This window comes from Numenius arquata, chromosome 21 (genome assembly GCF_964106895.1).
Source record: "Numenius arquata chromosome 21, bNumArq3.hap1.1, whole genome shotgun sequence".
NCBI lineage: Eukaryota > Metazoa > Chordata > Aves > Charadriiformes > Scolopacidae > Numenius > Numenius arquata.
The window spans coordinates 4,311,530-4,325,416 of record NC_133596.1 but is presented as its reverse complement, the minus strand read 5'-3'; the positions used below and the strand labels follow the sequence as shown (position 1 = coordinate 4,325,416).

Sequence of the window (13,887 nt, the reverse complement as noted above, 5' to 3'; positions counted from 1 at the left end):
CAGCCCTGGCCGTGTTTTGACAACAGAGCCGTATTTTTGTGTTGTGGGATTTTTAGTGGCATAAACACTCCTGTTTTTTGCCACCAGTGCCTTAAAAAAGGAGAAGGTGCTTTTCACGCACTCTTCTGAAATGCAGTTCAAAGAAACGCAGCGCCTGCGGTGCGAGGAGCGGGGCCCTTGGGGAGAGAGCTGGATATTTAACTCGGCTGCCTGGTGCAAGCCTACTGACCACTTATTTATTCCAGATGTTGAAACCAGGAGGTACCTGTGACAAGCACCAACTTTTATGGTTCTCTCAGATGTGGTTCCTGTCAGTCTGTAGCTGCAATCCTTGTTCTTTAATGCGATACGGCTCGCTTTCCCTTGTTCAGGAGTATATTCCCAGGAGTGTATTCCCAATCGACTGTCCCCCCTCTTTTTCAGGGCGAAGGTGTTGTGAAAGAAATCAACATCACACACCATGTGAAGGAAGGCTCCGAGAAAGCCGATCCTTCGCAGTTTGAGCTCCTGAAGGTGCTGGGACAGGGCTCTTTCGGCAAGGTGAGTTCACTTCTTCCTATGTGTCATGTCAGATAAATGATTTTGATAACGAAAGGGACTGTCCCCAACGAAACCACTTCCCTTATTCCCACCAGACTGTGAGAATCTGACTGATGAGCCCACTTAGCAAATGGTTGCTTCTAACTTGAAAGGCAACCGTAGCGATGCCTTCTCCTAAGGGCCAGCCTGTGCGTCCAAAGCTCCCCTGTAATTCTTTTTCAGGCCATCAGGAGGAAAGGATCCTGCTTGTGAATGCAGGTGTTGCACAGGGCAGAGGGACCTCCCGCGGCTCTCTCGCTGGCTGCCAGGCTGTCAGTTGAATCGAGGACTCGGGCACGTTCCTCTCTTCTCAGAAATGATGCTGTGTGCATCTGGTTTTGGCCCCTATTTACGGTCCAGTTTCCCTTCTGTGAAGGGGGAAGGAAGTAGCCTGTAACTCTTATCTGTTTCAGTGTGTAAATAATCCAGGTCTCTTAGAGACCATCTGCTCACCCATTAAATCAACTTCACGTCAATCAGTTACCAGCGCTAACAGTGAGGGCTTGCACAGGACTCCGTGCTGTTGCCTGGGCACATGCACCAGTGGCTTTGTGCAAAAGAAAGGGGGTGTCTTTTTGAAGCTGCCTAAAAGCAGGTAGTCTGGGACATCAGGGGAGGGAAGGAGGTAAAAATCCAGAGAGGATGCAGGACCTGAACAGTAAGGAGTTGATCTGGCTGTCAAACCAGGAGGCTTCGTGGTGCATTGAAGCATCAGTGCTTCAGGTCACAGCTCCCAGGCGTCAGGCGCAGCCCCACGGGAGCTGCAGGAGTGAGGAAGACTGTGGGAGATGGGAGAGGAGGAAAGTGAGAGACTGCACCCTCAGCAAGTTTGCCGACGACACCAAGCTCGGTGGCTTGGTCGACACGCTGGAGGGAAGGGATGGCATCCAGAGGGACCTGGACAGGCTTGAGAGATGGGCTCGTGCAAACCGCATGAAGTTCAACCAGGCCAAGTGCAGGGTCCTGCACCTGGGACGTGGCAATCCCAGGCACAAATAGAAGGTTGGGCAGAGAATGGCTGGAGAGCAGCCCTGAGGAGAAGGACTTGGGGGTGTTGGTGGATGAGAAGCTCAACATGAGCTGGCAGTGTGCACTGGCAGCCCAGAAAGCCAACCCCATCCTGGGCTGCATCAAGAGAAGTGTGGCCAGCAGGTCACGGGAGGTGATTCTGCCCCTCTACTCTGTGCTCCTGAGACCCCACCTGGAGTACTGTGCCCAGCTTTGGAGTCCTCAACACAGGAAGGACATGGACCTGTTGGAACGGGGCCAGCGGAGGGCCACGAAAATGATCGGAGGGATGGAGCACCTCCTCTACGAAGACAGACTGAGAGAGCTGGGGTTGTTCAGCCTGGAGAAGAGAAGGTTCCGGGGAGACCTCATAGCAGCCTTCCAATATCTGAAGGGAGCCTACAGGAGAGCCGGAGAGGGACTCTTTGTCAGGAAGTGTAGTGACAGGACAAGGGGTAATGGTTTTAAATTAGAAGAGGGGAGATTTCGATTAGATATTAGGAGGAAATTCTTTCCTGTGAGGGTGGTGAAGCGCTGGAACAGGTTGCCCAGGGAGGTTGTGGATGCCCCATCCCTGGAGGGGTTCAAGGCCAGGCTGGCTGGGGCTTTGAGCAACCTGCTCTAGTGGAGGTGTCCCTGCCCATGGCAGGGGGGTTGGAACTCGATGATCTTTAAGGTCCTTTCCAACTCTAACCATTCTTTGATTCTATGATTATAAAAGCACAAGTGCTGCGATGGCTGGAGATATGGGGTGAGAGGAGTCTACACGCAGCATTTTCCTGAAAACCTCATGGGGTTTCCCATGGAGAGCTTGAGGTACAACTTACCAGCCCTGTGGCCAGGTGCTTCTTAGGGTTACTGTGAGGTTTGCCACTTTGGGCGGCATCCAGCTCCTGCTGCTCACATTCAGCGCTTGGCTAATGTGGTGCGCTTCTGCCTCAGGTTTTCCTGGTGAGAAAAATAACACCGCCAGACAGCAACCACCTCTATGCCATGAAAGTGCTCAAGAAGGCAACGTTGAAAGGTAGGAGATTCTCGCTGTGATACTCTTATCCACCATGTCCTAAAGAGCACTGGGGAGACGTCACAGCAGTCACTGCTGGCCCCAGGATGGTCTGGGTGAAAGAGAAGTATATTTATCTCAGCCAAACAGCCTCCTTTTCATCTATAAAAAACCATCCTTGTTGCAGTGATGGAGGTGGGAAAAGATCTGGCTCGAGCTGCCTCATGCAAAGGGATTAAGGCTGGGGACAAGGCTGACTCCAGGGTACTGTGTCTGAGCTGTTCCTCTCTCTTCCCACAGTGCGTGATCGAGTAAGGACAAAGATAGAAAGGGACATCTTGGCTGATGTAAACCATCCCTTTGTGGTGAAACTCCACTACGGTGAGTGTGGAGCTAGTTGGGACACTGGGAGAGGGGCTGCAGCCTCGAACAGACACTGACTGCTTTTAAGCACAATAAAGAAAGATGCAGCTATAGGCACGAGCAGGTAGATGAGCTGCTTTGAGGATGCTGAGAACCCCTCATGGTTCCTAACAGGCTTCTGGAGATACCTGAAATGGAGAAGAGGCCTAGATCAGTCCGTGTCCCTCAATGGCTGTGCTGCTCTGGAGCCGTCACAATCCCCTTAACACAAATCCTTTCCTGGAAAGGCCTTTGGTCCCATGCCCGCTCTAGCTGGGGAACAGAGCATAGACCGGGAGAAGAGGTTTAAACATCAAATCCCTGGGATTAAAACATTAAATCAGGAGAAACTGAGAAAGCGGAGTTAACCGGTCAAGCCAGAGTTTGGCAGGATTAATGCTGTGACTGAGGAAGGCGAGGACAGCTTCTTTCCCTGTAAAGTGACCAGTGCGTCTCTGAGGAAAAACAGCCCTTTCAGTAGGGCATCGCTGGCTGAAAGGGAACCAACACCCCATAAAATGAAGGTTTTCTGCAGCGCCAGAAATGAGCTCCTATTTCAACATCCCGGCCAGGCTATCTCATTTACCCCAAATAATGATCCCTACCTGTGTTTAACCTAGTAACCACACAGGGCATCTGCACAACTGGAGCCACTGGGATTTAAGTGATTAATGTAACACCGTGGAGCCTTCCCTCAGCAGAGGGCTCTGATTCCTGCTCCGGCTTGTGTTTCAGCATTCCAGACGGAGGGGAAGCTGTATCTCATCTTGGATTTCCTCAGAGGAGGTGACCTTTTCACTCGGCTTTCCAAAGAGGTGGGTACGCTCTGGCATCTTGGTGGGTTGCTGAGGCTCTCGGTTCATCTGGGCTTAATTGCCTGGAGAAGCGATTGACCCTTGGAAAGTCTTTGAGGGGTGGAAACAGCCTCCAACCTGCCGCTAGCCCAGAGCTGGCAATGGGAGAGGATATCTCAGGAGCCCTGTCCTCTGGCAGAAAAACAGCAGCGGAGGAGGCAGGTCTCACCTCTGCTGAGCATCACGTTAAGAATGACAATGGTGGTGAGAGCCTGGCCCAGGTTGCCCAGAGAAGCTGTGGCTGCCCCATCCCTGGAGGGGTTCAAGGCCAGGTTGGATGGGGCTTTGAGCAACCTGGTCTGGTGGGAGGTGTCCCTGCCCAGGGCAGGGGGGGTTGGAACTTGATGATCTTTAAGGTCCCTTCCAATTCTGACCATTCTATGATTCTATGATTCTGTGAAACCAGGCGGGAACAGTGTTCTGCTGAAGTGTTGGCTGGTTGTGTCACGGCACTGGGATGGGGCGAGGGCAGGGAATGGGAGAGGTAACAAGAGGTTGTGCCAGGTGAAGACAACCGGGAACATAACCTGGTGAATGTAAACGAAGAGTTTTTTAAAAACTTCTCTGCTGCTTAGCAACCCTACTTGTTTTTTTGGCATTGCTGCTTAATTGATACTTTGGTATGGCAGGTAAAGCCTGGGAAACTTGGGTGTGAAAAGGCAGGAGGGAGCAACACGGATGTGAAAAGTCTTGCATGGGTACGGCGGAGATGGAACCCCAGTGTTGTAACCCCCGCGCCTGCCCGCTTCCTCTCCCTTCCCGCAGGTCATGTTCACCGAGGAGGACGTGAAGTTCTACCTAGCAGAGCTGGCTCTGGGGCTCGACCATTTGCACAGCCTGGGAATCATCTACAGGGATCTCAAACCAGAGAAGTACGTGCGGCACAGCTGAGGCGGGGAACAGAGTCCTTCAGTCCCCAGCCTGTAGTCAGCAAACGGCACAGCCTTCTTCCACCGAGGCAAAGCCGAGCGGTGCCCCGAGGCCAGCCAGATGGAAGGCAGCAGTGCCAAGCGACAAGGCTCCTGCTCCTCAGATCAGCAGTTACGGCCAGGAGCGCTGGGGAGGCAGCATGTGTGCACCACATGTCCGAGCAGTTAATCCTTGGCTCATCTCCGGGCTCCAGCTTTAAGCAGTTGAGAGCCTTCGGAGGGAAAAGGCACCAGGCTGGGCCCCTGCAGAGACACCACCAGCTGCATGAGTTGGGTGTTCTTACCTGGGGATCAAAGGTGGTGTCACCTGTGTGGGTCATTTGGTTAATGAGAAGTTGAGGGCGTAGGGAGAAGGGAACTGCTCCTTGTCCCACTCACGTCTTGGTGATGGAGCTTAATGCACTGGGAGAAGGGACAGATAATTTTCTCCTCTGGATTCTGGGAGCATCTCAGACCAGCCTCTACTGTGGGTGCTTCTTCTCACCAGCCCTTGTCGCAGACAGTAACAACTTGGGTTTTTTCTTTCATGCTGTAGCATCCTCCTGGATGAAGAAGGGCACATCAAACTCACAGGTAAGGGACTCCACAAAAGCCTCATGCTCCAGCAATTGGTTCTTGAAATACAGAGCTTCTCTTAGGCCTCTCTGCTCTGTGTGGTTGCTCAGAGCACGTGGGTGCATGCTGACACGTTTTCTCTTATGTAGATTTTGGCTTGAGCAAGGAGGCTATAGACCACGAGAAGAAAGCCTATTCCTTCTGCGGGACAGTGGAGTATATGGCACCAGAAGTTGTGAATCGCCAGGGCCATTCCCACAGTGCTGACTGGTGGTCCTACGGGGTGTTAATGGTACATACCCAGCCAGTGGGTTTGGGGACCTGGCTCAGCAGCTGCTCCAGCGGTGGCTCTGAAACACCCTGACATGATTCTGCACGTCTAGCAGATGTGCTGGCCTGGGGATGTTCTCCAAACCCCCCAAAAGAGGTCTGGCACAGGCTGTCCAGGCATCCAGCCTGGTTTCTTGGGGGAGGCAGAGCTCCTGAGGCTGTGGTCCCAGTGAGCGTGGGGTGCACGGTGTGGGGTGTCCAGTATCGGGGTGTCTGTGTTCACCCCAGCGCTGGGACCTCGGTGTCTGTGCAGATCTGGTGCCACCACCTGGCGGTTGCTGAATCTGAGGGCTCCTACAGGAGCAGACACTGGCTCGATCACGTTCCCACTGCAGACCTTGTGAACCAAGCTCCTTCTGAGAAAACACGATGTCTGCGATCTTTTTTAGAGCTAGGTTTTTGATCCCTCACAAGCTTGTCGCTAGCTTTGGCGAGCTCCCAGAGGAAGGTGCAGTGGGATCTGTGCAACCATCAGACTTGCTCAGACGTGACCTCCCCTTCTTCTCTTTCCCTCCCAGTTTGAAATGCTCACCGGCTCGCTGCCCTTCCAAGGGAAGGATCGTAAGGAGACCATGACCCTCATCCTCAAGTAAGAGGAGTTTCTCTTTCGTGTATGTACAGGAGATGAGCTTCTGCTCTTTCTCTGAGGGTGTTGCAATTTTGGGGGTTCTCGCAACTTAATGGCATTATTTGGCAAGCGGTTTTGTACCAACAGTTAGTTTGAAGGGTGCAGTGTAAATGCCAAACAGATGATTGTACTTTCGGGGGTGGAGGTGCTGCAGTCGGCTTGTGGGTTGACTTCTTTAAACCTGCAACGGATTGCTTAACTTCCTCTGCAGAGCGAAGCTGGGCATGCCGCAGTTCCTGAGCTCCGAAGCACAGAGCCTCCTGCGAGCCCTTTTCAAAAGGAATCCAGCCAACCGATTAGGTAAGACAATTATTATATTTTTTTTTTTTGGTTTCTGAGTACACCTGACGCTGTCTCGGGGCCTCTCACATCCTCGTGGGTCAGCAGCACGTTCACACTTGTGTGCGGTTAATGGGCTCGTTAAATTACAGCCAGGTTCCCCATAATACCTGGCTGTACTGAATACAGGGTAGTAGCCTTCGCTTTGTCGGTGGTCCTGATTTAATGCAACTCCACGGGTGCATCTTTCAGGTTCTGGACCAGACGGGGCAGAAGAGATCAAGCGCCATCCTTTCTACTCCACCATCGACTGGAACGTGAGTGTCAGAAATACAAGAGCAAACTTTTACTCCCCTCAGCAGCAGTGATGCCATTCTCTGACTGCAGTAATAGCGCAGTCGTGATGCTTGACCAGCTACGGGAGAGCTACCAGTCCAGGTTTCCATCTCTTCCAGTAATGCTTCCTGAAACTAAAACTCTGTTTGTTGTGTAAATAAGTGTTTCATCCCTGAGTTTGCCTATGATCTCACCTCGGTTTGAATTTACTCATCCCTCAGCAGTAAGGTGCAGGTTTTAATTGGGGTTTGGCACAACACGGAGCGTCTTGCACAAAGTGGGAAGGACTCGGGGAAACATTTCTGGCAAGGAAATACCTTGTTTTGTGCAGAGAAGCAGGGCGATAACTGAACCAGCATTTCCCAATTGCTTCTGACCAACTCCCTGCTTTACCACGTAATTTTGTTTCTTCCCTGTTTTCCCTTACTTGGTGAGGGATTTTGAAGATCAGCCTTTCGGTGCTTTCGAGGCACCCAGCAAGCTGCCAGCCTGAACCTCGGGCAATGCCACTAAAGCTGATTTCAAATTTTTGCTTCAAGAAGCAATTTAAAAAGGCAACTTGTGGGAGTGCTGGGATACGAGCGTCCTCCTTAGGGCATCTCCTCCGGCTGTCCCTGGGGAGATATGTGTCAGCAAAGCCCTAACGGGAGTTAGGAGGAGGTGGAAGAGCCCGGTGAGGTAAATACTTTATGGATACTGCTTTTGGAGTGGGGCCAAGTTACATGTAAAACATTTTGCTTTTCTTGATTTATTATAAGGTAGAATTTGTAGAATTTCTCCGCAAACTGATTCAAAAGCACCCCACTGGCCAAGAAGCCTTCCCTCGCACCGCTGAGCCGCAGTGAAATGCCGAGCCGCAGAGCTGTTTCTAGTTTCACAAAAATCTCTGCTTGGCCTCTCATTCCTAGCCAGCCTTTGCGCCCTTCTCAGCTCGTACGAGAGCGCTGACCTGTCGGATCACTTTCCAGCTGTCTTTGCTTTGCAGAAGCTGTACCGCCGGGAAATCAAACCGCCCTTCAAGCCTGCGGTAGGCCAGCCAGATGACACCTTTTATTTTGACACAGAATTTACCTCGCGTACACCAAAAGGTTTGTATGGATTCACGCAAAGCCGAAGTTTCCTGTGTGACATGATACTGTACGGCTTAAATAGCGGTTTGCCGGTGCCAGGAGGGCAAGGTTTGCCTCCTGCTCCTGCTGCCGGCTCCAGATGCTTGTAGCGCTGAGGAGGTGGCCCGGCCATAGGGATGCGGGGTGTTACGCATAAGCTCTGTGCTACATGATGTGGCTCTTCTCTCGAATAACCTACAGAGGAGCCACAGCTTCTGGGGAGCACGGAGAAGGGTTCTGGTTCCACAGGGCCAGCCCTTTTCAAATTGTCTCTCAACTCCTCTTGCAGATTCCCCAGGCATCCCCCCAAGCGCGGGGGCCCATCAGCTCTTCCGAGGCTTCAGTTTTGTGGCGACCGGATTGATGGAGGATGGCAAGGTGAAACCCGCCCAGTCGCCTCTGCATTCGGTGGTACAGGTAAAAAGCGGGGACGGAGGAACAACTCTTTGAAGCCACAGTAATTCTCCAGCGTGGGTCTCGGGGACCATCTGGAGCAGAGCTCAGGGGAAGCCTGAGGCAGCGTCGCTCTGTTTTGAATTCTTGCATCTTGTTCTTTCATTTCTGTTGACTGTCGTGCGCACAGGTCGGCAGGGCAACGCGAGTCTTTTTGCTTTCCTCTCCCCGGGTGGACCCGTGCTAGCGGGAGGGCTGTGGGTTGATAGGTGCCACCGCAACGCACCACGCTAGATGCAGATAGTGTTAGCCCACTGACCTACATCTGCCGCCTTCTCTTCTCCTGCCTCTCCCCAGCCGGGAGGAGAACTGTGGGATGGAGCCGACAGCCGTCTGTCAGCTCGCTCTGTGTTGCAGTTATAACTCATCACGTTGCACAAACCCTTCCCTGAACCCTCCCAGCTCATCAGCTCTCCCCTCTCCTCTTGCAGCAGCTGCACGGCAAGAATGTCCAGTTCAACGACGGCTACGTGGTGAAGGAGACGATCGGCGTCGGCTCCTACTCGGTGTGCAAACGCTGCATTCATAAAGCAACCAACATGGAATACGCAGTCAAGGTCTGAGATTTACCATCTGAACTGAACTCCCCTGTTAGACTTCTGTTCATCCCCACGATGACCAAAATAACATCCAGGAATGAAATCGCTTTCCCTGCTTGCCTAGGGCCTAAGTGGACAATTTCTGTGCTGCCGTGCATGTAACTGCACAAGCTTTCTTATCTAAGAATAGCAGGGAAGCAGTGTTCTCCTCTCTCGGAGGGAGGACAGTATCTCACCTTTCTTTGCAAAGCTTGCTGGGGCTGTGTCAGCTCTTAACAAATACGCCAGACATAAAAATTTTGGAGTTTGGGGACACAGAACTGATGAAGGAACTAGGACCTTATTGCTAAAGAGACCAGGGGACAGGGAATGGATATGGTGCAGGATCTCTGCAGGGTTCCAAAGGCTCAGCTTGTTTGCTTTGTCCCAACCCCATTCCCACCCCGTTGTGGCTAACGCTCGTCCATACTCTTGCAGGTTATTGACAAGAGCAAGCGAGACCCTTCTGAGGAAATAGAAATCCTCCTGCGATACGGGCAGCATCCAAACATCATCACCTTGAAAGATGTGAGTGTGACTTGAATGACTTCTCCTGTATTTTGGTTTAGGAAGGGCAGAACTGGTCTCTGGGGGGAGCAGTGCAGCTCCAGCATGGGCATCCCAATGCCCTGCTACAGGTACCGCTCTGGGGTGGGGAAGCATCCCTGGACCCCTCCCTGCACTGCTGATTTCTGTCTGCTGCTTGGTGGTAGAAGTACAGAAGGGAAGCTCTGGAAGCACTTTTCGGTTAACACCTCCGTGTTTGCTTTGGTAGGTGTACGATGACGGGAAGTACGTGTATCTGGTGACTGAGCTGATGAGGGGAGGGGAGCTGCTGGATAAAATCCTCAAACAGAAATTTTTCTCGGAGAGGGAAGCCAGTTCGGTCCTGCACACGATCTGTAAAACGGTGGAGTATCTGCATTCCCAAGGGGTGAGTGTGGTGACATCACTTTTCCTGGGAAGCTGCCTGGCATTGCACTGCGCTCCCTCTCCTCCAGGCAGTAACTGTGCCTGTCAGGACTATTATTTCTTGCTGGTGTTGCTGTGTTGGCGAACCAGATGTGGGGCCAGAGCAGGGGTTGAGTGTCCTGATGCAGCTTCAGACCTTTGTCTTCCAGAGGCATGAGAATGACACTTTCGTTGCTCCACAGGTTGTTCACAGGGACTTGAAACCCAGCAATATTCTCTACGTGGATGAGTCAGGAAACCCCGAAAGCATTCGCATTTGTGACTTTGGCTTTGCCAAGCAGCTGAGGGCTGAGAACGGCCTTCTCATGACTCCCTGTTACACGGCAAACTTTGTGGCACCCGAGGTAAGCACCTCACTGCCCTGAAACCCTTCGGTAGCTCTCACATCCCTCCCCCAGACTGTGCTCCCACTCGGCACAGGTAGGTCTGTCCCATTCCTGCCTCCAGCCTGCTCTGGCGTATTCTGTCCTGGAGTAGGTAATTACAGAAATACCACCTGTAGTAATGAACACACAGGAGATCTCATGTGTAGTCCTCCGACTTGTACTGCCCTGATGGGGGACTCTGCTTAGGGTACCGAGACTTTAAAATCCCATTTAAAATCCCATTATTCTTCTAGGCTGCTTCTCTTCCTGATTAACTGACCTGATAAAAGAGATGGGATGAACTTCCACTCAGTTGTCTTGGTGCAGAATAGAGAAAAAGACCAGGCACGTGGTGGAGCATGTGTGCAGTGTCACTGCACTGGAACATGGCTCCTTTGTCGCTTGTTGTTTTGATGTGCCTGGGGGGGTTCCGCTGTTCCATGAAACCAAAATCTGATTAGATTCCTGATCTTGAGTCCAAGTGGGGCTCTAGGCTCTCTGCACGCTCTTCAAGAGCTGAAGTGAGCTCAACAACAGGAACCAAACACACTTTTTTATATTTTTTTTTTTCCTTTGCATTTCTATTCAGGTACTAAAACGCCAAGGCTACGACGAGGGCTGTGACATCTGGAGCCTGGGAGTTCTCCTGTATACGATGCTCGCAGGGTAAGCGCCTCTGTCTCGCTGGAAGGAAACAGCTGGGACTGTGACCACCTTGCTCTCAGACACACTCCGTGGTGGCAGTTGGACCTCTCCTCATCGGTCACTGCTGCCTGGAGGCGCTCCCTGGCCGGGTTACAGGACAGCAAATCAAATGCTGTCTCTTCCATCCTCAGCTCCACTCCGTTTGCAAATGGTCCCAGTGACACTCCAGAAGAGATCCTGACCCGGATAGGCAGGGGGAAGTTCTCCGTCAGTGGAGGCAACTGGGACACTATTTCTGACATGGCCAAGGTAGGGTTTGATATTCATCTGCGTTACATTAAAGGGTTGAGGTCGAGCATGGCCAGTCTCTGTGAGGCAAGTTTAAAGCAGGTTGGGAAGGGAGGGCAGAAGAGAGAGGAGAAAACCAGCAGTGTAGCTTCTACCCCATGCGTGTCTCATCCATAAGCTTTCTTCTCCCCACTTAGGATGGAGAGCAGAACAACCCCCCCGTGATCCAGGAGGAAGTAGTTAATGATTTGCTTATGCACCTGGACACGCATAAGTCCATGGGGCCGGATGGGATTCACCCAAGGGTACGCAGGGAGCTGGCGGGAGAGCTCACCAAGCCTCACTCCATTATCTGCCAACAATCCTGGTCAACAGGAGAGGTACCAGATGACTGGAGGGTGGCCAATGATGTAATGATGGCCAATGATGTAATGGCCCCATCTACAAGAAGGGCCGGAAGGAGGATCCGGGAAACTATAGGCCTGTCAGTCTGACCTCGGTACCGGGAAAGATCATGGAGAGGATCATCTTGAGTGAGCTCTCACGGCAAGAGCAGGGCAGCCGAGGGATCAGGGCCAGCCAGCATGGGTTTATGAAAGGGAGGCCCTGCTTAACCAACTTGATCTCTTTCTATGACCATGTGACCCGCCTTCTTGATGCGGGGAAGGCTGTGGACGTTGTCTACCTGGACTTTGGTAAGGCCTTTGACACCGTCCCTCACAGCGTTCTCCTGGAGAAGCTGGCGAATCATGGCATAGACAAGTGTACTCTTCACTGGGTAAAAAACTGGCTGGATGGCCGTGCCCAGGGAGTTGTGATTAATGGGGTGAAATCCGGTTGGTGGCCGGTCACCAGTGGTGTCCCTCAGGGCTCAGTTTTGGGGCCAGTCTTGTTTAATATCTTTATTGATGATCTAGATAAGGGGATTGAGTGCACCCTCAGTAAGTTTGCAGATGACACCAAACTAGGTGGGAGTGTTGATCTGCTTGAGGGTCGGCAGGCTCTACAGAGGGACCTGGGCAGGTTGGATCAATGGGCCAAGGCCAATGGGATGAGGTTTAATAAGGCCAAGTGCCGGGTCCTGCATTTCGGTCACAACAAGCCCAGGCAACGCTCCAGGCTGGGGGCTGAGTGGCTGGAAAGCTGCCCAGCAGAAAAGGACCTGGGAGTGTTGGTGGACAGCCGGCTGAACATGAGCCAGCAGTGTGCCCAGGTGGCCAAGAAGGCCAACGGCATCCTGGCCTGTATCAGGAACAGCGTGGCCAGCAGGAGCAGGGCAGTGATGGTGCCTCTGTACTGGGCACTGGTGAGGCCTCACCTCGAGGGCTGTGTTCAGTTTTGGGCCCCTCACTGCAGGAAGGACATTGAGCTGCTGGAGCGTGTCCAGAGGAGAGCCACCAAGCTGGTGAGGGGTCTAGAGAACAAGTCATAGGAGGAGAGGCTGAGGGAACTGGGCATGTTTAGTTTGGAGAAGAGGAGGCTGAGGGGAGACCTCATTGCCCTCTACAGCTCCCTGAAAGGAGGGTGTAGAGAGGTGGGTGTTGGCCTCTTCTCCCAAGGGAATAATGACAGGACCAGAGGAAATGGTCTGAAGTTGGGGCAGGGGGGGTTTAGATTAGATATTAGGAAGAATTACTTCACTGAGAGAGTGGTCAGGCACTGGCACAGCCTGCCCAGGGAGGTGGTGGAGTCACCATCCCTGGAGGTATTTAAGAAACGTGTAGACATGGCACTGCAGGGCGTGCTCTAGTGCCCGAGATTGTTGGGTTGTGTCTGTTTGTGGGTGGGTGTGGGGTGTAGTTCTGGGTGGGTGTTTGTTTTGGTTTGGTTTTGGTGTTGGTTTTTTTGTTTGTTTGTTTTTTGTTGGTTGGACTCAATGATCTCAAAGGTCCCTTCCAACCGAGAAGATTCTGTGATTCTGTGATTTGTTTTAGCTCTGGCTGTGAATATTTGTGTCCAACACTCACCTCGTGCTCGACCCATCCGGGCTTTGGTGCCGTGTTACACCTCCCAGGCCTACCGAAAACATAGTTTGTACAAAAGGAGGCTGATGTCTGGGGACTTGAAACTTGGCCTCTGAATTTAAATCCCAATTTAGGGACGGACAGATGGTATTTTTGAATTTAAAGTCTAACTTTCCAAACAATGCCCTTAGGATCTGGTATCAAAGATGCTTCACGTAGATCCTCACCAGCGTCTAACAGCCAAGCAGGTCCTGCAGCATCCGTGGATAACGCAGAAGGACAGCTTACCCCAGAGCCAGCTGAATCACCAGGACGTTCAGCTTGTAAAGGTACAAAGTCTGGGCTGGTTCCTCGGGTACTTTGGGGTCTGGGGGTGATGGTGGTGTGGGCAAAGCAGGATGGAAGGTTGGAGATTGTGGGCAGGAGAGGATTGTGAAGGGGAGACAATACAAGACAAGCTATTTTTTTGGTAGGAAAACCTAGGGAGGTTCTTTAACGGCATGTCAGGATGGGAGGGAGATCTAAAGGAAAAAGAAAGATGCTTCTGGCTTCGTTTGTGGGTCTGGCTACTCTGGTCCCTCATCTTATAAAGCTGTGAGTCTGAAATACC

At 52.2% G+C, this 13,887-nt stretch overlaps 1 protein-coding gene across 3 annotated transcripts in view; it reads left to right on the top strand.

Annotated features, from left to right (window-relative positions):
• The window catches only part of RPS6KA1 (ribosomal protein S6 kinase A1), a 44,862-nt gene that overhangs the window by 28,107 nt on the left and 2,868 nt on the right, over positions 1-13,887 (top strand). Inside the window, exons 4-22 of one of the 3 annotated variants that reach the window (XM_074162152.1) lie at positions 424-540; positions 2,530-2,611; positions 2,891-2,971; positions 3,728-3,807; positions 4,612-4,718; positions 5,311-5,348; positions 5,480-5,622; positions 6,179-6,249; positions 6,500-6,588; positions 6,820-6,884; positions 7,889-7,991; positions 8,302-8,429; positions 8,897-9,022; positions 9,482-9,571; positions 9,819-9,977; positions 10,198-10,359; positions 10,970-11,046; positions 11,217-11,334; positions 13,469-13,606. In XM_074162152.1, the coding sequence (XP_074018253.1) occupies positions 424-540; positions 2,530-2,611; positions 2,891-2,971; positions 3,728-3,807; positions 4,612-4,718; positions 5,311-5,348; positions 5,480-5,622; positions 6,179-6,249; positions 6,500-6,588; positions 6,820-6,884; positions 7,889-7,991; positions 8,302-8,429; positions 8,897-9,022; positions 9,482-9,571; positions 9,819-9,977; positions 10,198-10,359; positions 10,970-11,046; positions 11,217-11,334; positions 13,469-13,606 (1,974 nt within the window). Of the gene's footprint in view, positions 1-423; positions 541-2,529; positions 2,612-2,890; positions 2,972-3,727; positions 3,808-4,611; positions 4,719-5,310; positions 5,349-5,479; positions 5,623-6,178; positions 6,250-6,499; positions 6,589-6,819; positions 6,885-7,888; positions 7,992-8,301; positions 8,430-8,875; positions 9,023-9,481; positions 9,572-9,818; positions 9,978-10,197; positions 10,360-10,969; positions 11,047-11,216; positions 11,335-13,468; positions 13,607-13,887 lie in introns of all 3 variants that reach the window. The other 2 variants (XM_074162154.1, XM_074162153.1) reach the window with 2 other exon arrangements.